This window comes from Kogia breviceps, chromosome 1 (assembly GCF_026419965.1).
Source record: "Kogia breviceps isolate mKogBre1 chromosome 1, mKogBre1 haplotype 1, whole genome shotgun sequence".
NCBI classification, from domain to species: domain Eukaryota; kingdom Metazoa; phylum Chordata; class Mammalia; order Artiodactyla; family Physeteridae; genus Kogia; species Kogia breviceps.
In genome coordinates, this window is record NC_081310.1 from 126,044,519 (window position 1) to 126,069,230 (window position 24,712).

The 24,712-nt window shown below is 38.5% G+C and overlaps 2 protein-coding genes across 20 annotated transcripts in view; one reads left to right on the forward strand and one right to left on the reverse strand.

Annotated features, from left to right (window-relative positions):
• CLCA4 (chloride channel accessory 4) lies at window positions 1–24,666 on the reverse strand. The gene is made up of 14 exons (XM_059061770.2): window positions 24,508–24,666; window positions 21,468–21,608; window positions 21,180–21,327; window positions 17,765–17,873; window positions 15,619–15,796; window positions 15,064–15,282; window positions 12,775–13,002; window positions 10,349–10,526; window positions 8,974–9,080; window positions 7,497–7,712; window positions 6,415–6,682; window positions 2,553–2,723; window positions 1,378–1,614; window positions 1–793 (listed from the first exon to the last, which is right to left on the reverse strand). Exons 1-14 carry the CDS (start codon window positions 24,664–24,666, stop codon window positions 351–353), a joined length of 2,802 nt encoding a protein of 933 aa, XP_058917753.1. The 3' UTR covers window positions 1–350.
• The window catches only part of ODF2L (outer dense fiber of sperm tails 2 like), a 339,482-nt gene that overhangs the window by 133,715 nt on the left and 181,055 nt on the right, over window positions 1–24,712 (forward strand). For 11 of the 19 annotated variants that reach the window (XM_067043211.1, XM_067043246.1, XM_067043195.1 and 8 more), the window contains one exon: window positions 19,155–19,239. The exons of 6 other annotated variants lie outside the window; for them this stretch is intronic. The gene's annotated coding sequence lies outside the window, so the exon portion shown is untranslated. Of the gene's footprint in view, window positions 1–19,154; window positions 19,240–21,259; window positions 21,302–22,721; window positions 22,784–24,712 lie in introns of those variants that run through there. 2 more of the 19 variants (XM_067043192.1, XM_067043216.1) reach the window with 2 other exon arrangements.

Here is a 24,712-nt window from a genome sequence, read left to right on the forward strand (position 1 = left end):
CTCAAATATTGTTTATTTGCCTTCTTACCCTTGCATTTTGACCACTCCAATAGACAGTTTTAACTTCTTGATGAAATTTGAATTTTTATAGAGATCTTTTGTGTCAGATAATATACAACCAGGTATGAATATGAAAAAGGATCTTTATTTATCACCTTTTGTGATAAAACAATGAATAAATAAAATTATTTAATTTAATATTGATTCACAATTTTTCAGACACCTCTTCATGTTTATATGTAGTCAAACTATCCCTTCTAAAACTCTTAAAATTATTTGTATGAGTTCATGATTACACATGATAAATTTAAAAATTCAGAAACATCCTTTACTTTTGTTGTTGATGTTTTTTAAAACCCTGTTCTAGGTCTGCTAGAATTTCTTTTCGTGCTTAAAACACAAATGGTGATACTTAAAATCAGACTGACAGTTATCACAGCGCCAACCACTAACACCACCAAAATAGAAATGCTGAGTCCGGACTTAGGGGGCTTTTTATCAGGACTAGAAGGTGGATGAATTTCATCAGGTATGTAATCTTCTTGAGGAACAAACAAAGCTGCTTGTGCAATGTTAGATACATTTGATGTCAAATTGCTTTTATCCACACTTTGAATGGCAATGAATATGTGGGTTGCATTTTCTTCTGAGATATTTCCTGGTTTGAATGTAAAGGTTTCCTTGGAGTTGGCCTCATTTGGTAACAGATCAGTAGTGTTTACTTGCAGAGCATTATCAAAATTATCCCTTAGATCCAGGATACTTTCGCTTATTCTTATGATATACTTTTGAACTAAGAAAAAAAAAGGTTGCATATAGTTAAGAAACTAGACCATACCATATTAGATTTCTTTTCTTTTTTTTTCTTTTTGCGGTACGCGGGCCTCTCACTGTTGTGGCCTCTCCCGTTGCGGAGCACAGGCTCCGGACGCTCAGGCCCAGCGGCCATGGCTCACGGGCCCAGCCCCTCCGCGGCATGTGGTATCCTCCCGTACGGGGGCACAAACCCACATCCCCTGCATCGGCAGGTGGACTCCCAACCACTGCGCCACCAGGGAAGCCCTAAATTTCTTTTTATTCATTCTCCTCAAAGATGTCATTCAGTCCTGCCAAGCTTATACTCATATCCAGAGCCTTATTTATTTTTCCATAAAAGCTGAATTCTGATTTTTAAACTCTGCCAGATGCTACTTCTTTATGAAAAGTGATAGCAGGTTAAAATGTTTCACATTTGATGATTCAAAACATGAGACTGTAAAATTAATACTTTACTGAGCTATTAATTATAAATTGTTTTCCTCTCACACAACCGTACACCCTTGCTTTTGCAACAAGCAACTTTCACTTAATCAACACTGCATGACCTTTCATCCTTACCTTTTCCAACATCAGAATCATCTCCTGGTGCTGTCCATGTTAGACTGATCTCATCGTCATCTGACGTGGCCTCAAGGTCTGTGATTTGACTTGGTGGGAAGACGTCAAGCAAGGGGGGAAGATTTGGAACATTTGAAACCACAAATGCACCTCCAGATGCTGTTCTGGTGAAACTCTCCAAGTTTGTCTGAGTGTTCTCATCAATTTCAGGTCTTGGTGGATTCCCTTCAATGATCCCTGCATTAAAAATTCCTTGTATTTAATGGGCAAATCTGCACTAATATTTTCATAACTCAACAAATTGTATTTCCTATCCCACATCTTTCCCTTTTTTTCCCATATACACAGTTACATTTTACTAATTTTGGTGACAAAGTCATAAGCATGCAGTTGGTGGAAGAATTCTTTCGTTAGTATCCTGACCAGAGTATTGTAGGGTAGAACTGGATAAATAAATTGCTTTGGCATTAAGGCTGCACTGAATGGGAATATTGTTATATAATTCAACATATGCCTTAAAAAAAAAGGAAACGCTTATTTCTCAAATTATCTTCAAGATCGGAATAAACCTGGGGAAATTACTACTGGTTCCCTCCCAACCACTTGTGCCAGGTTCCTTACTTCCTCCCTGTTGCAAGTGTTAGGGAATAATATTTCGGGTTATATTCCAGTTGCCAACAGAAAGCCCCTAAAAGTCACAAGCGACAAAACAAAGGAAAGCTAACAAAAATGTATCTTTAATCCTTATCATCACCTTCCTCTACACATTTTTCCTTTTGACTCAGTAAAAACTTTCCAAATAAATGTTTACTCACATATCTTTTAACAGCATATGTAATTGGAAGGATAAATTCTACCACTGGTCTGTACTTAGTTACATATTAGCCTGTTTGCTTCATCCTGAACTGAAAATGTGGCATATTATTGTTGATATAGGTAAGATGCTTCAAACTACTATAATAATGGGTGACATTTATCAAGATGCCAGACACTGTACCAAACCTTATGTTAATTTGGAGGCACACTGTAGTATGACTGAGAACTTCATTCCAGAAATGGGAAAAGCTATACACTGAAGTTGTAAAATATTTGCAGCCTTAATCATATCAACTCACAATTATTCAAGCCGTCACTGGGTTTCAGTGACGGCTTGAATAATATTATGAGGTACTCACCATCCACTACCCAGCCTGGTATATATGCAGCTCTATTCAGTGGATGCCTTAAGTTTCGCATGACAGCATTTTCTCCTCCATGAGCGCGTACTTTCAAGCCATATCTGCCATTTTCTTTATACGTTGTAAAATATCTGGAGTAGACTCCATCATTCTTAAAAGAATCAGCACCTTATTATAGAAGTGAAGGAATAAATTACTATTGTAAAGAAAAAGAGAAATTTATGCATTTTCTAAACCAAGCATATGGGCTTTATAAGCATATTGCCTTGATTGGGCTCCCTATTCTGTGATTGGGCAATATTTCCATTTTGCTCTGCCAACTACTATCGTGTTGAATTGATATCCTTGTGTTACTTTGTGTGTGTGTGTGTGTGTATACACACAAGGATCCCCACTAAAGAAAAATTGTCTTTGCATAAGATTTAATTATCACTCCAGTCACCTACAAGTTACCTATTTTGACTTATATTCAAACACTTCTTTTTTATTTTTTAAATTTTTCTTTCTTTCTTTCTTTCTTTTGCGGTACGTGGGCCTCTCACTGTTGTGGCCTCTCCCGTTGCGGAGCAAAGGCTCCGGACGCACAGGCCCAGCGGCCATGGCTCATGGGCCCAGCCGCTCCGCAGCATGTGGGACCTTCCCGGACCGGGGCACGAACCCATGTCCCCTGCATCGGCAGGTGGACTCTCAACCACTGAGCCACCAGGGAAGCCCCACTCCTTTTTATTTTTATTTTATTTTTTATGTCAAGATTTCCTTAGCTAATTTATTAATTTTAAAAGATTTTTTTTACATCTTTATTGGAGTATAATTGCTTTACAATGTTGTGTTAGTTTCCACTATATAAAAAAGTGAATCAGTTATATGTATACATATATCCCATATCCCTTCCCTCTTGTGCCTCCCTCCCATCCTCCCCATCCCGCCCCTCTAGGTGGTCACAAAGCACAAAGCACAAAGTTGATATCCCTGTGCTATGTGACTGCTTCCCACTAGCTATCTATTTTACATTTGGTAGGGTATATATGTCCATGCTACTCTCTCACTTCCTCCCAGCTTACCCTTCCCCCTGCCTGTATCCTCAAGTCCATTCTCTACATCTGCATCTTTATTCCTGTCCTGCCCCTGGGTTTTTCAGAACCATTTTTTTTTCTTTAGATTCCATATGTATGTGTGAGCATACAGTATTTGTTTTTCTCCTTTTGACTTACTTCACTCTGTATGACAGACTCTAGGTCCATCCACCTCACTACAAATAACTCAATTTCATTTCTTTTTATCACTGAGTAATATTCCATTGTATATATGTGCCACATCTTCTTTATCCATTCATCTGTCGATGGACACTTAGGTGGCTTCCATGTCCTGGCTATTGTAAATAGTGCTGCAATGAACGTTGGGGTGCATGTGTCCTTTTGAATTATGTTTTCTCAGGGTATATGCCCAGTAGTGGGATTGCTGGGTCATGTGGTAGTTCTATTTTTGGTCTTTTAAGGAACCCCCATACTGTACTCTATAGTGGCTGTATCAATTTACATTCCTACCAACAGTGCAAGAGGGTTCTCTTTTCTCCACACTCTCTCCAGCATTTATTGTTTGTAGATTTTTTTATGGCCATTCTGACCATTGGGAGGTGATACCTCATTGTGGTTTTGATTTACATTTCTCTAACGATTAGTGATGTTGAGTATCCTTTCATGTGTTTGTTGGCAATCTGTATATCTTCTTTGGAGAAATGTCTATTTAGGTCTTCCACCCATTTTTGGATTGGGTTGTTTGGTTTCTTTGATATTGAGCTGCATGAGCTGCTTGTATGTTTTGGAGATTAATCCTTTGTCAGTTGCTTCGTTTGCAAATATTTTCTCCCATTCTGAGGATTGGCTTTTCATCTTGTTTATGGTTTCCTTTGCTGTGCAAAAGCTTTTAAGTTTCATTAGATCTCATTTGTTTATTTTTGTTTTTATTTCTATTACTCTAGGAGGTGGGTCAAAAAGGATCTTGCTGGGCTTCCCTGGTGGCGCAGTGGCTGAGAGTCCACCTGCCGATGCAGGGGACGTGGGTTCATGACCCGGTCCAGAAAGATCCCACATGCCGCAGAGTGGCTGGGCCCGTGAGCCATGGCCGTTGAGCCTGCACGTCTGGAGCCTGTGCTCCGCAACGGGAGAGGCCACAACAGTGAGAGGCCTGCGTACCACAAAAAAAGAATCTTGCTGTGACTTATGTCATAGAGTGTTCTGCCTATGTTTTCCTCTAAGAGTTTTATAGTGTCTGGCCTTACATTTAGGTCTTTAATCCATTTTGAGTTTATTTTTGTATATGGTGTTAGGAAGTATTCTAATTTCATTCTTTTACATGTAGCTGTCCAGTTTCCCAGCACCACTTATTGAAGAGGCTGTCCTTTCTCCATTGTATATTATTGCCTCCTTTGTCAAAGATAAGGTGACCATATGTGTGTGGGTTTCTCTCTAGGCTCTCCTTTTTATTTTTAATCCTTACCTCTTACACTCTGATCCATTAACTTTCTGGTCTAACAGTGGAAAACCCATCTATTATTAGAATAAACATTTGGGGGAGCTCAGGAATACTGTATCATGAGGATATTTCTTCATATCACTGGTACTAGAGTTATTTGTTAAATTGCAATCACATTTCTCAGGGAGGTTATGACTCTAGGAGAGAGGTTCTTAAAATGAGGTTCTTGGACCAACAGCATCTGCATTTCTGTGGATCATATTAGGAATGCAAATTTCTTAATTTGCACTCCTAGGGAAGGCTCCAACATTCGTATTCTGTTTTAACAAGCCCTTCAGGTGATTCCCTTTCATGCTGAAGTTTGAGAACCCCTGGTCTAAGTCATTGTTAATCACCAATACCTTCTTAGGTAAAGGTGTCCCCAATTAGTTAAGTAGTCATTGGGTTTCATCTGAGAAATGAAACAAGATACACGAGTTTTAATGTAGCATGGAAGGGTTTGGGGAAAAGGAATGAGTCACTGGACAGTTTAGGAAAATATTGTCATATTAGATGAAGACACTGAAGTGAACCAAGGAACAATTTTGCCTTCTAAATTTTTCACAGGGCCAACTCTAGTTGATGGTAGGATTATAAATTGACTGATTTAATTACATTGAAAAGAAGTTGATAGAAAATTCTGACAATTTAGAAGTTTACTGATATGGTAATTTCTTTACTAAATGACCTCTCAAAAGAAGTTTCAGTTCCCAGAAAAATTCTGGGAAAAAGTCTGGGAAAAAGGTCTTTAAGTACCACTCACCCACATAGACCAAGGAGATAGAGCATGACCAACACTCTATTTTGTTTTCTCCCAGTCAGATCTGGTATCTGATGATGCTCCAGTGATGTTCCCTCCTCTGTTATGGCAGATCTGCCTTCCCTTGTGCCTCAGTTCCCGAGAGTATATGTGAACTTTTATCTAGCTATTGGGAATTACTCTTGCCTGTCACCCTCTCCCTGCCAAGGGCCCAAATTCTACTTAATTCCATACTACTGCTTGAGTTTCACAGTCTCTCACCAGCCTTTCTTGATTATATGCCCCTAAGAAACACTTATTCAGAATTCTTGATTCAGTCCTCAATCTCTCCAATGAGACTTTCCTATCTGTTGGTAAACGTTGGTTGTCTAGATGACAAACAATAATGAGAGTAAATAAAATGCATTGAGTGTTTACCATGTGTAAGACACTTGCAAATCACTTTGTAGATGTTACCTGGATAGAATTTCATGCTGGTCCAGCTGTTCATCGAAAATCTGCATCAATTCTTCTGGTGCCTATCTCTCTGCCCCACACATATCCTGAGTTATGAAAATATAGGCTTGTTCAGAAAAACCTGTGAATTACCTGCACCGTTATCCAAAAGTTCTAAAACTTCTGTTTTCCCAGTTTTTGATTCAATGAAAGCAGTCACATTGGCTCCAAGAATGGGTATATACCCTTGTAGAATTTCTGCATAAACAATCATTGGGCTGGGGTATCTGTTTGTGTCTTTATTCATTTTAGCATTCACCGTGATTGGAGGCACAGAAGAATTTGCTGCTCGAGAATTTACTGTTATAGTTAATGTCTCTGAGTTTGTTTTTGCTTGAAGACTGTAAGTCCAAACACCCACCTAAAAATTCAATGGAAATGGAGTGTCAAAGAGCAAGTTATTTTCTGTTTCCATTATCTAACTCTAAAATAAATTGTATAAGTGTGTTGCAGAATAAACAGGGTTTTGAGAGTTTTGAGGGCAAAATGATGAGTTGAGGCAGTTTGGATAGGACATCCTGACTGTTGTCATTCCTGGTGTCCAAAATTTATGAAATCTCAGTAAAAATAAGCTTTGGAGAGTTTGCCTTGACCTTACCCTTTGATCTCAAAGTCCACAGATTCTATGATCTGGTAGTACTAAGAAATGGCTCTGTAGCTATCTACACAGCAAGCTGCACAGACTCTTACTACATTGTCTCCTCAAAGTTATTCTTAGCCTACCTAATTTTTTCCCTTCTCTTCCTTCCTCCTAATGCATAAGTTCTTTCTTTTTCCTATCACCAAAAGTTTCAGGACCATACAGGCATAGAAAGTACATTCTATTTTATCTTAATTTTGAAATGATACAAGTATTGGCACCCATATTTATGATATTAAACAATGTATTTTTTTTTTTTTTTTTTTTTTTTTTTTTTTTTTGCGGTATGCGGGCCTCTCACTGTTGTGGCCTCTCCCGTTGCGGAGCACAGGCTCCGGACGTGCAGGCCCAGCGGCCATGGCTCACGGGCTCAGTTGCTCCGCGGCATGTGGGATCTTCCCAGACCAGGGCACGAACCCGTGTCTCCTGCATCGGCAGGCGGATTCTCAACCACTGCGCCACCAGGGAAGCCCTAAACAATGTATTTTCATATGTAAAATAAATTTGCGAGGAAGTCCAAAAGTTAATTGTTTACCTTTGTAGTTCCTGGAATACTGAGATAGGCCATTTTGGAAGCTGAATCCACTGAGAAATTTCCCACTGATTTTCCATTGGGATCCAAGAGAGAAATAACAGGAAGCTGTTGGTTCCATGTGATGAGAAAGAATGTGTCCTTTCCCACAGTGCTATCGATTATTACAGTGCCGTTCATCCAGTCATTACTGTTGAGTTTTAATCCCTTACTTTCAAGCTGTTTAAGTATATCAAAAAATTAATGACTGGAGAAGAGAGTAATTTTATGCTTTTTTTTTTTTTTACATATTTTTAAATTTCTGCCCTGAGAACAAACTTAAATATGGCATACCACCTTAGGCTTGTGATCTCTCTGAAAGCTGATTGGGATGTGACTGTTGTCAGTCAGAAAGTGTGGAAATATAGGGACTGAGGACAGCACAGGGTATAATAAAAGCATTAGAGCAGGAGAATGGGGTTTACAGCTGGAGATATGGCCCTGTTATTATTTTCCCAGTTGTTTTGGCAAACACCCACCCTGCCAAGCTAGATATCAGACCAGTTTTTAATTTGGGTTCAGGATGAACTGCAAAGCAGATCTCCAAACCAATCTTCAATATTATCCTAACCTTACATCCTATACTTCTGTCCTCCTCATTGTTGGAGAGTAGAGGAAAATAGGTTTAGATGAATATGTCAAGTTTTAAAGTAGGTAATGAGGTGAATTGGAAGATGGATGACTTGGCATAAAGTGACATGATATATACTTTGTGGGAATGGATGTGGAGAGAAACAGAATTTTGTAAATTATATTTTGAAGGAAACAGGCTCTGTTAACATTTTTCATGGGGCATGAACAAAGAAGAATCAATTTACTCCAAGTTTTTAAATGTAAGTAACAGAAAATGGTGGTGTTATTGAAACACAGAAGAGAAACGGAGTTGAGGCAAACAAAGAGAAGAGAGGTGAATAACATAAAAAGACAGTGAGAAAAGTGCTTTAAGAGGTAAGTGAAGCCCTAGACTTGTAGATATGCTCTGATTATTCACTCTCTTTCTCCTGACAAATTTATTTCCAAGATATAATCCTTCCATTTCCAAACCACATTCTTGAGTTCATTTTTCTAAGTTAAATATATTTCATAGCAGTGAAGGTTGGGTAAATCTTGGAAGCATGAGGTTTCTTTAATGCATTCATAGAAAAACAGATGCCATACTATTGGACAAAGTCTATTTTGGGTGGTAAATTTAACAGCATTAGGTTTTGATGTTATCCCTTAACCAAACCCCATGGGAAAAGGAAAAAAAATACACCCGCTATTTCACTACTTCAATACTTAATTTGGTCATATCTAAAGGATAATTTCTATTTCAGATTGATTTTTTTAATTAAAATTTTATTTGAGAAAGATATAGAACTCAAAACTTATAACAACCAAATTATTTTTCTTGGTTATGGCTAAATGCAGACATAAAAACCCAAGGACTGGGAACTCTGACCTGAAGAGACTTCTGGGAGGCATCGGTGTTTCCTGATGTAAGGGCCGCGAAAGCATCAATGAGGCCATTGTTTTGGACTTCATCTGAGGCCAAAAGATGTTCTCCTCCTAAGGTGTAAATACATTAACTCGGTTGCTTTCCAGAAAATAAATATTTTCACATTTTAGTGATTAATTAGATACCGGGTAAACAAAGCCATAGTTTCAGTTTGTATTGTTAAAATAGACCAAAATCAGATAGGTGTAATGCTTAACTCTGAAATGTTAACTTAAAAATGTTATAAGTGGGAGGTAAGCTACCTTTAAACCCCACTTACAGAAATCTTCCTGTCTTAAATGCATGAAATAATCAAAGAATATGAAAGATGTTACAATTTCATGTACTAAAGCTCACAGAGTTCACATAACCTTTTAGGAGAATTATTCACTTTAATTATCATTTAAGATACAGTTCTAACAATGTAAGCTTTCAGGTTTTCCAGCCAGAGTGGATCAGAATCAGAAAATTAGAAAAGTTAAAGAGCTTTCATATTGAGATATTCTGACAATAGTTGGCAATGAGGAGATAAAAAAATGGTAAACAATAGAGACAAGTCCAAAAAAGGCACTACTTTGGGAGGAATACTTGGGACAGAAATATTTTACAATGGCCGTAAAAGTACTTTGAAATGATGGGAGTTTGTACAATTAAGCATTAAAGAGCAAGTATATATTTGGTAACATTAGAGGTCAATTCAGTGCAATAATTGATATTCATAATGTTACAAATTGTGTTCTCTACTATGTTTAAGAAGACACCGAAAACATGTAGTCCATTTTCATTACATGTCTCTGTATCTAAGATAATAGCTACTGTATATTTAATCAGAAACCTTGTTATTATATTTATGTAGCCTGAGCCATTCCTTAACCTCCAGTCTAGACTCTGATCTCATGTATTTCCCACTGTCTTGCAACATGCCTTGCATTGTCATCCCAACATGATTTTTTTCCTTCTCATCCCTTTTTCCTCCAGTAAACATCTTTCCAACACCTTGTTCAAGGCCAAGCTCAAAAGTCACCTCATCTCTCATGCCTTCTTTCCCTGACTCTGTTCAGCCCTGGGAGAATCAATGGCTCCCTCTGGTCACATAGTGCTTGACTCCTATGTTGTCTCCTGTTATGGAAGAATGTTATCTGATTATGCTATCTGATTACTAGTTTTATTTGTCTCTCCAGCCAGCATGACTGTGAGCACCTTGTGATCAGGTCTGGTTTAACTCTGGTCCGAGGCTTCTAGCAAAGCACCTGCACAGCAGGAGCTTAAGAGCAGTTGTCTGTCAGCCTCTACATTTATGCATTGTTATCAAAGGACTACAATGTATGTCATGTTTTACCTGTTACACTGCTCATCTCTATGACTGCTTGATCGGCATTTGGTCCCAGAGCAATAAGATGAATGATGGCCCCACTTTGTTTCACTTCATCAATACAAGCCTTTGCAGAGCTGTCCTCCCCATCAGTCAGCAGCACTATTTCAGATCCATCTATTTGGAAGTCAGCTTTTCTAATTACCTACAAATAGAATCAGAGCATTATTACAGGTGTTCCTAGGTCAAAAGGACATAGAAAATAAAGTGTGCAGAAAAGAGGAGATAGCTTCTTTTTTAAAATCATAGGATCTGCAGTCAACAACTGCTAGGGGAACTTAAACATGACTTTTTATTTTCTGTCCACCTGCTGTAGGGAGTGTTTGCTCAGATGAAGTTGTGGGGGAGCAGGGGTGTGGAAAATCCTACTTGGGTTAAATGACTATGACGGGAACTCAGGACAACTAGACGCCAAAAATATAATGGCAGAATATGGCATTAAATATTTTTCTGTTTTCTTTGACCAGCGTGTCCTCTGACAGGCCTTCGGTGTATAAAGTCTGTTGTATATGCAGCTAGATGCATTGAGTTTACCGCAACATTTTTTAAAAAGTTAATTACTCCAAATTAGGGAACCCTCAGTATGCTTATAAAGAAAAGATATGGGGGCTTCCCTGGTGGCGCAGTGGTTGAGAGTCTGCCTGCCGATGCAGGGGACACGGGTTCGTGCCCTGGTCGGGGAAGATCCCACATGCCGCGGAGTGGCTGGGTCCGTGAGCCATGGCTGCTGAGCCTGCGCGTCCGGAGCCTGTGCTCCACAACAGGAGAGGCCACAACAGTGAGAAGCCCACGTACCACAAAAAAAAAAAAAAAAAAAAAAAATCTTAGCTTAAACATCACCCTTCAGAAAGCGCCTCAATGGCCTCTCTACCTAAGGTAGGCTGTGCCCCTCTTTTCCCTGTTACTTAATCACATTACATTTGTTTGGTCCCTTCACAACACTATCTCCACAACTTCAATTATTGTTTTTTTAAAAATTGATTGATTTATCTATATATTATCTGTTCCCCACTGAATTAACATGCAAGATTTGCTTCTTACATAAATAAATATGTGTCGAATTAATTAAAATATTTTATGTTTACTCCCTGCTCCCTACAATATGTTGAATAAATTAAACATGAACAATCCTGCGTGCTAGCTTTCATTACCCTATTGATGAGGTAATTGAAGGCTAGTGAGGTGAAGAGTCATGCTTAGGGTCAGAAAGCTGATAAGTGATCATTGGAGTTTGAACCCAGACTTCATGTTAGAAAGCTATGCTAAAATGCTATTCTATTTATAAAAGAGGGATATTCAATAGAGTTGGGAGTAGCAGGAAAAGCTGCATAAAGGAGCAAGGATTTTGAAGAATTGGTACAATTTTAACATGCAAAGATGGAAAAGCATTTTAGGCAGAGGAATTACATGGGCAAATATATGGAGACTGTTAGTACATAGTGGGCTTGGAGAACAATGTGTACAGTAAGTTGGTTGGAGCATAGAGCATTGGGAAGGGAGAACTGAGAAAAGACTGGCGAGAGAGGTGAGGGCAGGCTTATCAGAGGATGAGAAGCTTTTAAATAACATCAGATTGAGAAATTCAGACTTAATTTTATAGACTGAGGGAACAGGATTTCTAAGCAGGAAAATGACACAAATGATATTAATTGTGAGCTCAAGATGACCATTTGTATAAAAATAAGATTCATAATAATAATTGTGAATTATATGTTCACTATGTAATATAATAAATATTGTTCTAAGTATGAACATGTATCATTTTGCTCATAATAATCCTATGAGATAGGCATTCTTATTTTCCTATATCTTATAGATAAGGCATTTAGAATCCAAAGAGACTGAAAACTTTGCCTAGATCACATGGCTTGTAAGTAGCAGAGCCAGTACTCTGATGTCAAAACTCATGTTCTGACCAGTATTCCTTACCCTAAGTATGACTAACAGTTCCTGCTACATCTGGAACTTTGACAGATAAACATTAGTTTCCCTAACTGAATGTCACAGAAACTAAAATGAAGATTGGCCTGAAGTGGAATCATACCATCTGACTTGCTTCTTTGCCTTAAAATTTGATGACTCTTGCTGCTCAAGAACTCTTATTTATTTAATTAACATTAATTGAGCATTGACTACTGCATGGTAATAAGACAAAGTCTCTGACTTCATTGGGCTTATACTCCAGTGGAATTTTAATAGTCATTTATTTACCCATTACTTTACTCATTGATTTACTGATCCATTAAAATATGGACAAGTGATTTTTTCTATGTGATTAGTTCTCTGCTTCTTAGAATTAGTTATGTTAAAATTAGGGAGCAAATATGTGAAGCAGCACTTAACATAAAAATGTCCTAATAATAAACACACTATATTTGAAGTACAATTTTCACCTGAAGTCCTGATTTAATTCCACGGCAGATGGAAGTTCCTCCACTAGCAACTGTAGGTAAACTGTCCAAGAGCTTTCTTCTTTCATTGCTGCTTATTATTTGGATTAGATTACTTTCGATGTAGGCAGTACTATCAAAGCGCACCATCCCCACCCAGGATCCGTTTTCAACGGTCTGCAGCAGGAAATGTTTTGCTGCTTGATTCATTCGATTTAGGCGATTAGAACCCTGAATAAAAAAGGTTAGGAAAAACAACCAAGTAATTTTTGACTGGAAAATAATAGTAGATCACATAAAATGAGTGAATAGAATTTGTTTTTAAAGATTTTATGTCAATAGTAGTTGATGTTATTAAAGAAAACAATTTTTTCAATTGATAAAATTTAAAAATACAGTTTAATTATGTAATACATATGTATAGTATAGTAAGGAACCCAGGCTTTTAACCAGAGCTGATTCTTGGCTTCTAAGAACCTAAATTAGAGGTGTAGAGTAGGGTGGGCATTGGGCTGGAACTGGGGGGGTGATGACATCTTAGAGACTGCTTAATTACTCCTGGGATCTTCTGTTCCAGTTGTATCAAGATGAAACTACTCCCCAGGTCCCACAGTTTCAAACCAGACTATCATGGACTCCAGCCAGAAACTGAAATCTCTCCATCCACTGGCCACCAGACTACCCCAAAGATGAAACTTACTCTAAATTCTGAGAGACCCCGTTCCTACCCCATCCATTTCCTCTTCTGCTCCTAGCCTCTCCCCACCACATTTCCACTAGGAATTAACTGGAATTGGTTCTTTGGTAACCCGTTAGGACTCATATCCTTATTTCCTAGGTGAATACCCAGGATATATACCTTTCCATGCGTTTGTCTTTTTTCAGTCCCTCAATACCAATTGACCTGTGGTACTTCTTCCTAACACATGCCCAAATTTCCCTCTGAACTCCTTGGAACCAAATCATGGTGAAGAACTTTTTCTACATCCCCATCTTAGCAGGTTTTCTCTACCACTTTGCTTTACCTTTAAGCGTGACTCTGCCTGCACCCTGTCTAGGGGAGGCTGCTCACCTTCTTCCAATTAAGAACCTCATCTCTTCCCAGCGACACTTCCTAGAACACTTCTGTGTGCTGGTATCTACCACTCTGATGCTCTTTCAGAAACCCTGTGCTATTGTGGATTATTTCACCCAGCTGTATCATCCTCTGCCCTTTTCACTACCACCCAACCCCCATTTGTTGAATACATTATTCCTGATCTTCAGTATGCTCTGTTCTGCCTCAAATGTGCCATCCTTCTGGGTACCTTATCACATTACATCTGTTCATTTGTAGTCCGTTCATTTCAACAGTTATTTATTGAGTGCCTACATGTGATAAGCCCTATTCTAGACAAAAGGGTTACAAAGATGAATAAGACTGCTCCAAGTCCTAGGGGACCTGGTTCCTAGAGAACATGATTTCAAGTCCTAGAGGAGTTCACAGTATAGTAGGAGAGAAATGTGTAATTTCAATATAATATATAGTAAAAGAGGTTTGTACAGGTCATTGTGGAAGATCTGCTGAAGGGCCCTTAGCTCAGCCTGGAAGACCAGCCCATGTCCTGGACAAAGTGGGTACCTACATCAAATTTTGAAGGGTAAGGTAAGTATGAGTTAACTCAATGATGCGGAAGAGAGAGGATTTTGTCTCTTCAACTATGAACTGTTCCAGGATATGGATCTCTTTTCCTAAAGCCTAGCACAATGCCTAGTACCATTCACTTAATGAGGGTAGAAGGAATGAATGGCTGAATCTGGTCCTATCTTCTTTATGGTGATGCTTTTTGTCTGTGACTTTGAGCATAAGGAGGTCATTCATATAGGTGATGCAAATAAGATAAAGCCATGTTAAGAATTCTCCTGGTTGATCTTTCACTCTCTCCTCATGCCTGTCAAGTATTTACAGTAGATAGAGGGAGCAAGGTTAGGAAACTTTTACATATTTCAGTCTCTAGTTCTGATCTTCTAACAAAAGCTTTACTAAAGGACCTAAAAGTCCTCCTCCATAAACTCTCCATTTTCTGGAAAAAAACAGAGATTCTTGGATTAGGTCCTTGTAACTCTATTGCCATCCTTCTCTTTCATTATAATGTTCATTGCTCCTCTTGAGGTCAAGATCACAGGAAGTGATGGTACTTATGCCACCATGAAGTTTAGAAGAATCCAGGGGCAGGTAGCAGTCCAAGTGTTCTTAAGCATTCAGTCACTGCTCTGTCCCTACATCCAGGAAAAATGGGTGTATGAACTTACTGACATGCTTCCAGACGTATCAAGAACAAGACACACGATTCTTTCACTGATCTTTAGCAATGAGAAGACAGGTGGAGGGGGTGGTGCCACCATAACCACTGTGTTTCTAAAATCCTCAGAATTGCTGATCACCTCCCATGTGCTTCTGAAATTGCACATTTTGTTATGTACGCTTGGAGCTTCACGGTTATGGTTTTTTTCATTACAGAATTCAGCAACCTAAAAGGTTAACAAAATGAAAAGAAATTTAATATATGATGCATTTTTTTATATGATGCATTTCAAAACTCAACTACAAATCTGAAAAGTATTAAAAACCTCTTCTCTAAAAATGTTTATTGAATGAAATATTCAGGGAGGAAACATATAATAGTAAGGCAGATTTTCAATAATAATAATAATAATATGTGACACTAGATGAGTGCTTACTATGTGCCAGCCAATGTTCAAAAAACTATAATAATACATCTAATCCCTGAACAGATATTTTATAAACATGATAACAAGTCCTCTGATTATAAATATACAGTCTGAAGTAATGATTGATATACTTACAGAACTAATACCTTGCATAAACATTATGGATGTCTTTTCAGTTTGATATTTATCAGGGAAGAACTGACAATCTTTTTGATACAGGTTTGTCTTGGAATCAATTTTGCATCTACTAGTTACACAGCTGTTTCCTTGACACTTGTACACTCTGTTTATACCAGTAATGCCTGTGGAACACCTGAAAATGTGTGACAGTTAGTCTTTGAGAGGCAACCTAATCATTAAAATTTTTATAAAACTTAAGTGGTCTTCTTATCAAGGTTTTCAATAATGACCTTTATCAAGGTTTTTATTCTTATTTGAGTACCACATACATCCTATTCTGACAGCAAAGTTTCAGGGTTCCTACCAGAGCACTTATCTGTTTTTCAAGAAATTTTTAAGGGAAATTTTAAGTAGGATCTCCTGTCTATGCGAAGGGTGAGTTCTCTTCTGGAATTATACTTATACTAGTGGCTGTAGGCTCCCCTTTTCCAAACATCTCTCCTACTAGCCTTGTGATGGTAAATGCACTGCAGGCATCTGGAAAAGTCATCTTATGAAATCATTTACTCTTGGTACCACTTTAGCCTGAGGCTGTTTGTATATTTCTTATTCAAAGAAATTATCTTCAAGAGAATGAAATGTCTCATAGCTACAAGTATTTTGATTATTCAAGGAATATTTTTATCCAAAGTGAAATGTGGCTAGAAGGAAAGACTGGGATACTGCCAAGGACAGTAAAGAATAGTGGAGGGATTTTAGACATATGTTTTATTGCATGGAATTTGCCATAAGTGGTAGTGATTGTAACAAATATGCTGGAATGTGAATGTAGCTCATCTTTTCAGTATATTCCAGTTCAAATTAAAGAAGCAAAGACTAGAGTTTATTTAGTAATTTAGGGAGTCTTCTAAATATGTCTGTGCCTCTATTGCCCCAAAACTCAGCAAACATAATGGTGTTATCTATGTTAACAACCATGATGAATATTATGCATAGACTTAGACATTTAGGGAAATATGATATAAACAAATGTAATCACATAATAGTCTTTAAAATACTCATCCTAGGGCATCCCTGGTGGTGCAGTGGTTGAGAGTCTGCCTGCCGATGCAGGGGACACGGGTTCGTGCCCCGGTCTGGGAAGATTCCCACATGCCGCGGAGCGTCTGGGCCCGTGAGCCATGGCCGCTGAGCCTGTGTGTCCGGAGCCTGTGCTCCGCAACGGGAGAGGCCACAACAGTAAGAGGCCCGCGTACCGAATTAAAAAAAAAAAAAAAACTCATCCTAAAACTTGGTGTTATGGTGCTGAGGAAGGCCATTCATTGAAATTTGTACATTTTTGATAAGCCCCCACCCCCAGCAGGGCATCTAAGATTGATTAAGCTGCTGATGCCCAATTTTACATTGATTACCCCACCCATTCTTCTCTCTTGATCTCAGAATCAAGAGGATTGTCTATTATTAACTGTGATGTTAGATTTGTATTTTAACATGAACGTTATAAATCCCAGGAAATTTCTGTTTGGCTCTTTGAAGCTGGTTGATTTCCTACTCAGCCACATTAACCACTACTTCTTTTTTTCATTCTTTTGTAGAGTAAATAATTTTGACCTCCTAGCACATAGTACAACCCTTTACAAAGAGCACTAACTTCAGCAAAAATGAGTTCTGGCAGCTATGGTAGAGAGGTATAAAAATATGTCAACTTGACTACCAAATGCTCTTGAAGTTATGTGTATTTTAAATGAACAACCAGCTTCAGGATTTCCCTGGTTGCACAGTGGTTAAGACTCTGTGCTCCCAATGCAGGGTCCCTGGGTTCCAACCCTTGTCAGGTAACTAGATCCCACATGCATGCCGCAGCTAAGAGTTTGCATGCCACAACTAAGGAGCCAGCAAGATGCAGCTAAGGAGCCCGCCTGCCGCAACTAAGACCCAGCACAACCAAATAAATAAGTTTTTAAAATGAATAAATAAATAAATCGACAACCAGCTTCTTTGAGATACATTTTCTTAAAAAACCAAAAAGCACTGTTTTGTGATATAGCATCTGTTACCTGCATTGGGACAAAAATGAAAGAAAGGCTTTTGAAAGAAATCAGTCTAAGGAAAATGAGAAGTTACTGCCTGCAGTAATTTAAGACAGTTTAAATAGTCATACCTTGTTGCTTCAATTTTCTTTGTGTTCGCACCGTAGAAAGGCTCAGCATCATTGTACTCATCAAACACTCCCCAGCGGAGATGGGCCCACTCATGGACAAACAGTCTACCTGTGGGAAAATATTTCAAATACATGATTATATTTCAAGTGACATAATCCATCCCTCATATATTTTAAGAAAATTTTTAAAAATCCAGAATGTTTAGGCTTTAAATAACTAACATTTATATTTTTGTTTATAAAAAAGCATACTGAATTACATTTCATTTTATTAATTATATAGTTTTTAGCATATTATTTTTTATTCCACATTTGTTAAGTCAAGGAAACATTTATTATGTGTATGCCATGGGCAGAACAGATTGAACTTTGAGTTTTGGTTCTTGGGGGGCAAAAAGTCTTAGATATTACAGTGGCTTTTGGCTCTACAAAACTCACTCCTACCAACAACATAAACATATGTATAACACATCTGTGGTATTAACATTTCATGAAGGTACAATTAGTTTAAAAATGTCTATATATGCTCCGTAGGGGATTGGTAATGGAAGAAAAAGATTGAAAAACACTGCTATAGACAAAATATAATTTGGGCGGGTGTCTAAATGAGGTGATTAATTTATAGTACTTAGCATGTATAAGCCTTAATGAAATGAAAACAATTATTTTTAATTATATATCTTCAGCACTATACTAGATTCTAGGAAATATACATATGAGTAAGACATAATCCTTGACTAGGATAAGGTTAGAGAGAGGGAGTCAGAATTAAAATTTTTCTTCCCTAAGAATTTCAGGGTGAATAGAAGAATAAAGAATTTCATCCCTGAAATGCAGGATGAAAAAATAAGTACATTTTTTGTTTTAGCATTATTAGGAAAAACTTCAGCAGAAATAGATTTGGAGAAATGGAAGCTGGAATTATAGTCTGGTCCACTACAATGTATGTTTCTCTAACTCAAGATTACCTCGTGAGATCTGAAACTTGGAGGACAGTGTCAGTATTATGAAGAAGTCATGTTTCTTCTTTAAGTCCTTGCTACTCAAAATGTGTTCCTTGCACCAGCAGTGTCAGCATCACATGAGAGCTGACAAGAAATGCAGAATCTTGCATCTACTCTAGACCTATTGACTCAGAATCTGCTTATTAACAAGATCCCTAAATTATTCCTCTACACATTAAAGTTTGAAAACACTGTTTTTAGGTTCCTAGGCAAATGGGGCCAGATGAGTGAACGTGAATTATATACATCCTTCAGTGTGGGAGGAAAAAGCTCTCATATCAGCTACAGTGATAGGAATTTGGTGAATTTTAAGAAAATTTAAATCTGCCTGCACCTGTGGTTCCTTTTTTTAGAAGAGTCCACTCTCAGACTGGCTTTCTTTTCAGCTCATGACTGGTTGCCTGGCCCCCATGCCCTCCTCAGTTTGCTGAAAGAAGAGAATTCAGGTGCTCTGACCACACATACAAAAAGGTAACTATGTGAGGAGATGATATGTTAATTAGCTCAACTGTAGTACATTTCACTATGTACATGTATAGCAAATCATCATGTTGTACATCTTAATTATATATAATTTTTATTTAAAAAGCAACACCTCTGACTTAGAATTCCATTCCTATCTCAATCATTGTCTCAGTTCCTACTAGCCCTGTTCTCACTTCCAACAGCATTTCTGTGTGTGTGTGTGTACTTTTAATATCTTCTGTGGAGGCAGCTTGCAGCCACACTGAACTGCTTCTTGGATGGTCCAAAAGATCTTTCCAGGGACCTATTGTTTTTGTTATTTTTATTACAAATTGCATAGATTTTGAGGAGTTTCTTCTTAATCTTATTTCCCCCCAAAGCCTTGTTGTTTTTAAGGCATTGTTTTGCAGAATGTGAGTTTTCCCACAAACACATGTATCACATTATGGCAGAAACACTTGTCTAAGAAGGAGGGGGGGAAACTGTCAGTTATGGGTTAAGGGCTGAGGTGAGGGGTATGGGAAAAGAATAAGAACTCCAGTAGGGGCATTGACTTTAGAAACTGAAGAAAATCTTCCTCTTCTAAGACAGGTGGAAGTGGAGGGAAATGAAGGTGGACATGAGTTTGGAAGTAGAGAGGAAGAAGGTAGCGACCTCTATTTTCTCAATCAAGGCATCTGTTAACTTATGGGATGGAAAACACTGGCTAGTGATCTTAAGAAAAGTGGTAGAAGTTTAGAACAGCTGCTATGGGGAATGAGAAAGGGAGAGGAGAGAAGGCAAGTCCAATCATTGTTGAGTAGATTTGAGGACTTCACTGAGCTTGGAAAACATTTTTTTTAAAAGATACCAATTAGGTTTATAATTTTCTTTCACAATCTTGGAAACATATTAACAAGAGTCAAAAAAAATGACTGGAAATTCAGTACAGAGAATTGGCAAGTTGAATAAAACATAAGGATAAGAATGGTGAGGGAGTTGTGCTATTTATACTTGTAGCTGACATGACTGACTTTGCTGGATATGTCAGGTAGAAAAGAAAGTATATCTAGAAGGGCACAAAGGATTAAAGGTGCCAAGTACAGCAAGCATGATCAGACTAAAGTATGGGGGAGAGGTAAGATTGGGATGGGATAGGATGATGGAGCTTTTAGGATTGGGTCCAGGCAATGTTGAGGACTATGACTAGCTGACTGACAGAGATAAGAGACTTAATAAATGTTCGCTGAAGGGGCAGTGGAAGAAGAAGAAGTGGTTCTGGGGTGTGCAGATTCAGGAAGGCTTTCACTGAGTAGTGACGTATGAGTTGGACTCTCCTTTGACAATAATTTTCATTTTCATCTGAAAAATATCATGCTTTAGTTCATTTGAAACAATTATCTTAACTCTTAGATTGAACCAGATGAAATTGCCATTTTCATAGGTAAAAATGATCACTTATAGACAAGTTCATCTGGTTCAAAGAATGGATTGAATAATAGTAGTATCAGCAACTAACAGCCTGTGAGCGTTTTCTCTTGGCCAGGAACTGTCATCTTGGCCCTTTTCAGCTTGCCACACATCTGCCTTCCATGGAGGTGGCAGGTGATTGATTAATATCCAGCAGTGGAGAACTGAAAAATTAAAACCTAAAAAGTGTTCCTAAAGCAAAACATTTACTATGGGCAGCCCATGTTCAAATTTCTGTAGAGACCATACTGAGTACAATTACAAGGATGATCTAGTTTAATATTCCCAACATTTCTATAAGGTAGGAACTCCTCTATTCATCATTTTTTAGGAAATAAGCACAGAGAGGCTGGGTCGCTTGTCCAAGGTCACCCATAGCTGTAGGGGAGTCAGGATTTGACCCTAGGGACTCTGGCTCCAAGGCTTGTACACTGAACATGGATATAAACTGCATGTTGGAATCATGGCAAAATATTTGTTTTAACCCAAATTCCTACCTGATGGTCCAAATTCATTTTGTTTTTTTCCAAGTACAAAGTCGAGGGTGAAGTGAATGTATTCTCCTTTTTCTCCACAGGCTTTGAACTGCTTGGTGTATGGCTCATCTCTACCTGGGAGGGTAGGTGGTGAGACTAAAACATCAGCCTGAAAATGTTTAAAAAGGTGTTTAAAACATCAGAATAGGAATGATAACATTTGTGTGAAAAACTCTGAAATGATTAATTTAGGTCAAAATTGACAAGCAGCAGAGAAAATATTTTTAAGAGATACTTTTTGAGTCTTACATGTTTGTAACTTTCATGCTTTGGCCTCTTGTACTGAGTGATATTCTTCCATTTCTCTGGAATTAATATTGATACATTTTTGAAAAAAAATCTTTTTTCTGTGGCTTCAAACAGATAAGTAGATGCTGCAGTCACCATGCCCTATTATTATAGGAAAAAAGAGAAATGAGCATGGCCAAGGGAGAGTAGACTAAATGAACAGGCATTCATCACAGGCAATTCTCACCTTTAGTCATTAATCCAAAAAGCAACTGACTGGTGAGTAGGGTTTCTGATTCAACATTTGAAATCTGTCACCTGTCAGTCCAAAACTGTGGCCTAATTCACATTTAACAGCTTTCAGTCTTCTATAATCCTACATCAAAAGGCTAATACTTATGTTTGGCATTAAAAGGAATTGTTTAATATGATAAAGGGCATGGACTTTGGAAGCATCTAGACTTGGTTCCAATACTAGCTTAATACTCTGGCTTAGACCTTGGCTAGTTTATATGACTGCTTTGAATCTCAGTCTCTTTGTCTCCTTAATATACTATTACAACCTATCTTTAAGGGTGCCACAAACATGAAATGAGTTATAAAGTACACATATTGCAGTCATAAAACTCAACTGATATCATTACTATTATAATTCCTAGTAGGGGACAGCCTTATCTGATGCAAGCTGAGGAAAACAGTTTATGGCGATGGCCTATAGAAGAGGTTTTCACTATATTCTCTCCTCCCAGGAGAGGCAGCTGGGTTGGGAGCACAGTGAGTGGAGTAGTGGAAAAATTCATAGGAGAGGCAGAGCTTTTTGATCATAGGCAGAGCTTCTTGCTCTGCCATCAAGTTGAAAATAATATCATCTTATATTGTTTAGTATCCTGAACCCCAAAATGTTATGATTAATAGGAGAAATAGTTCCTCCGAAGAGCTTACTATCTAGTGGAGGAAATAGTTGGATGAAATATTCTTTGGTAATCTATTCTGCATGATCAAATCCACTTAATAGCTGAGGAATACTGGGTGCTGGATGACGACGTCAACCTCTTCATGTTGCTGGCAACACCACAGTCTACAGTATTGTTTATGTCAAAGTAGATCCTCCTCTCAATTCTTCCTGACCTAAGACCACAGTAAAATTATTCTTCTTCAGGAATTTCAGGACATTTTTTCCTGTTGTCTGGAAGGTGGTCTAGTGTGCTCTTAGTGCATTGAAGAGATCATTAAACTGACGAGGCTCAGGGCAGGGATCAGCCAGAAGCCAGAGTGCAGAGAACTGAGACCCAGATGACCGGCTCTTGTTAGGAAAACGGCTTTAGAGAGCTCCCAAGGTAGGTTGGAGGTTACTTCTCAATTGATGATAATTATATTTTTCCAAGTGTTCAGGCCAAAACCCCTGAAGTTTTTTTTTATGACTCATACTTTCCCTCCATCCCTCCTCTACTCCACACACCTATCAACAAATTTCTCTATGGCACTCTTAGAATTTTTCCAGAATCACACCACAGTAATGATCTCTACCACAATATCCCTGCTCCTATTCAACATTACTTCTCACCCTTGAAGCCTTCTGTGACTTCTATTTTTACCTCCTCCCCTCCTCTACCCCACACATCTAAACCATCAGCAAATTTGCCTATGATAACCTCACAGACAAAGAACATGTTCAGAATCACACCACATTAATGATCTCTACCACAATATCCCTGTTCCGAGTCACCAGCACTTCTCACTTGCACCAGCTCCCGACCCAGTGTCCCTCTGTACCTCTATGCTGCAACAGAGCTTATACAAGATAAGGGACAAAGGAAAGCCCTCTACAGTATTTCCTCAAACTGCCGACAGAGTGACTCCAGAGCAAGCACAAGAGAACACACCTCTCCTCTTCTATGGATTCTGATTTCACTCAGAGTAAAAGCCCAAATCTTTCCAATGGTCTGGGCCCTGCTAAGTCTCCACCTTCAGCTCTCCCCCACCCTTCTTCCTGCTCATTCACAGTTGTTTCCTTGGTCACACCAGACATGCTGTCACCTCCAAGCCACTGCACCTGCTGTTCCCTCCCCCAGGTTTTCACCTGGCTCTTCCAGGCCTTTGCCCAGATGTCACATCAACAGTGAGACCTTCCCTGACTACCCTGAATGAAACAGTAACCCACATTCTCTCCCTACCCCAGTCCCACCAACACTGCCTATCCCCCTTTGCTGATTTATTTTACTGCATAGCAGCTTACTACCGTTGGCCTGCTCTACATTGACATGTTTTTATTATCTATATCATCTGAAAAGAATATATACTGCAGGAGATCAGGAGCTTTAAAAAATTTCACTGCTCTCTCTCCTGGCATGCCATAAGCAAGCATTCAATAAATAACTGTTTAAAGAACAGACGAGTCCAGGCGATTGTATTCCCAGTTCAGTTCACCCTGCTGCTGCTTCTCACCAGAAAGATGGGAGATAATTTCCCCCTTCGGTTCGTAACATTTGATAGCAACGGACTTAAAACAAAGATTCTCTTTCTTTGATCCCCTTTTCTTTCCCTCCTGCAGTGTGAAAAGAGATTGTGTTTGTCAAAATAAATGGCACGGGGACTATAAACATTCCCTGTACTCCAAACATTTTCTGAGGCTGAATTTAAGCAGTAAAGATGTACTGCAGTGAAGTTGTGTGCTGAGGACCTCTCTGCAAACTGTGTTTGAGAGACATTAATTAGTTGCATGTAGGCCTGGAAATATGCTAAGTATTCAGAAAACGATATAGTATATCTGAAATAAAAGTAAACTTTCATCCAAAAAAAACCAGATAAGTCCAGTTGCTAATTTACAGATTAAGAAACTGAGGATCAGGGAGACCCCATGGCTTGTCTTTGGTCTTATGGTGAGACAGGGTAGAATACTGTCTAGAACCTTCAATTTCCACTGCCCATTGCAGCATTGTTTTTTACTTCACCATGCTGCTTTTAAACTTCCTAGAGTGCTGAGAAGTTTCCACTGCAATTATTAACTACTGTATATTTTTTCTCATCAATTCAAACAGAAGAAATCCCATTTCTTTCTTACCTTTATCTGTTCAATTAGTGTTTCATCTTCTGGCACAGCAGGGTCTATAGCAATGATAATGCCCTCATAGCCATTGTTATCCAGCCGAACAAAGGAAGTATTGGATCCCTGCAGCAGGTATAGGGCCAAGAGGAAGACAAAACTTCTGAGTAACTCCATTATTCCTCTTGAGTTGTTCCCGGCCCCAATGTTGTTCAAGAAGCTT

Excerpts from the sequence above, each read along its gene's own strand:
- CLCA4 (XM_059061770.2), bottom strand. The coding sequence starts at position 24,666 with ATGGAGTTACTCAGAAGTTTTGTCTTCCTCTTGGCCCTATACCTGCTG. Across the intron at positions 10,527-12,774 it reads GAATTAAATCAGGACTTCAG|GTAATTAGAAAAGCTGACTT; the intron begins GTGAAAATTGTA and ends TTCTATTTGTAG. Across the intron at positions 2,724-6,414 it reads ACTTTTGGATAACGGTGCAG|GTGCTGATTCTTTTAAGAAT; the intron begins GTAATTCACAGG and ends TTCTATAATAAG.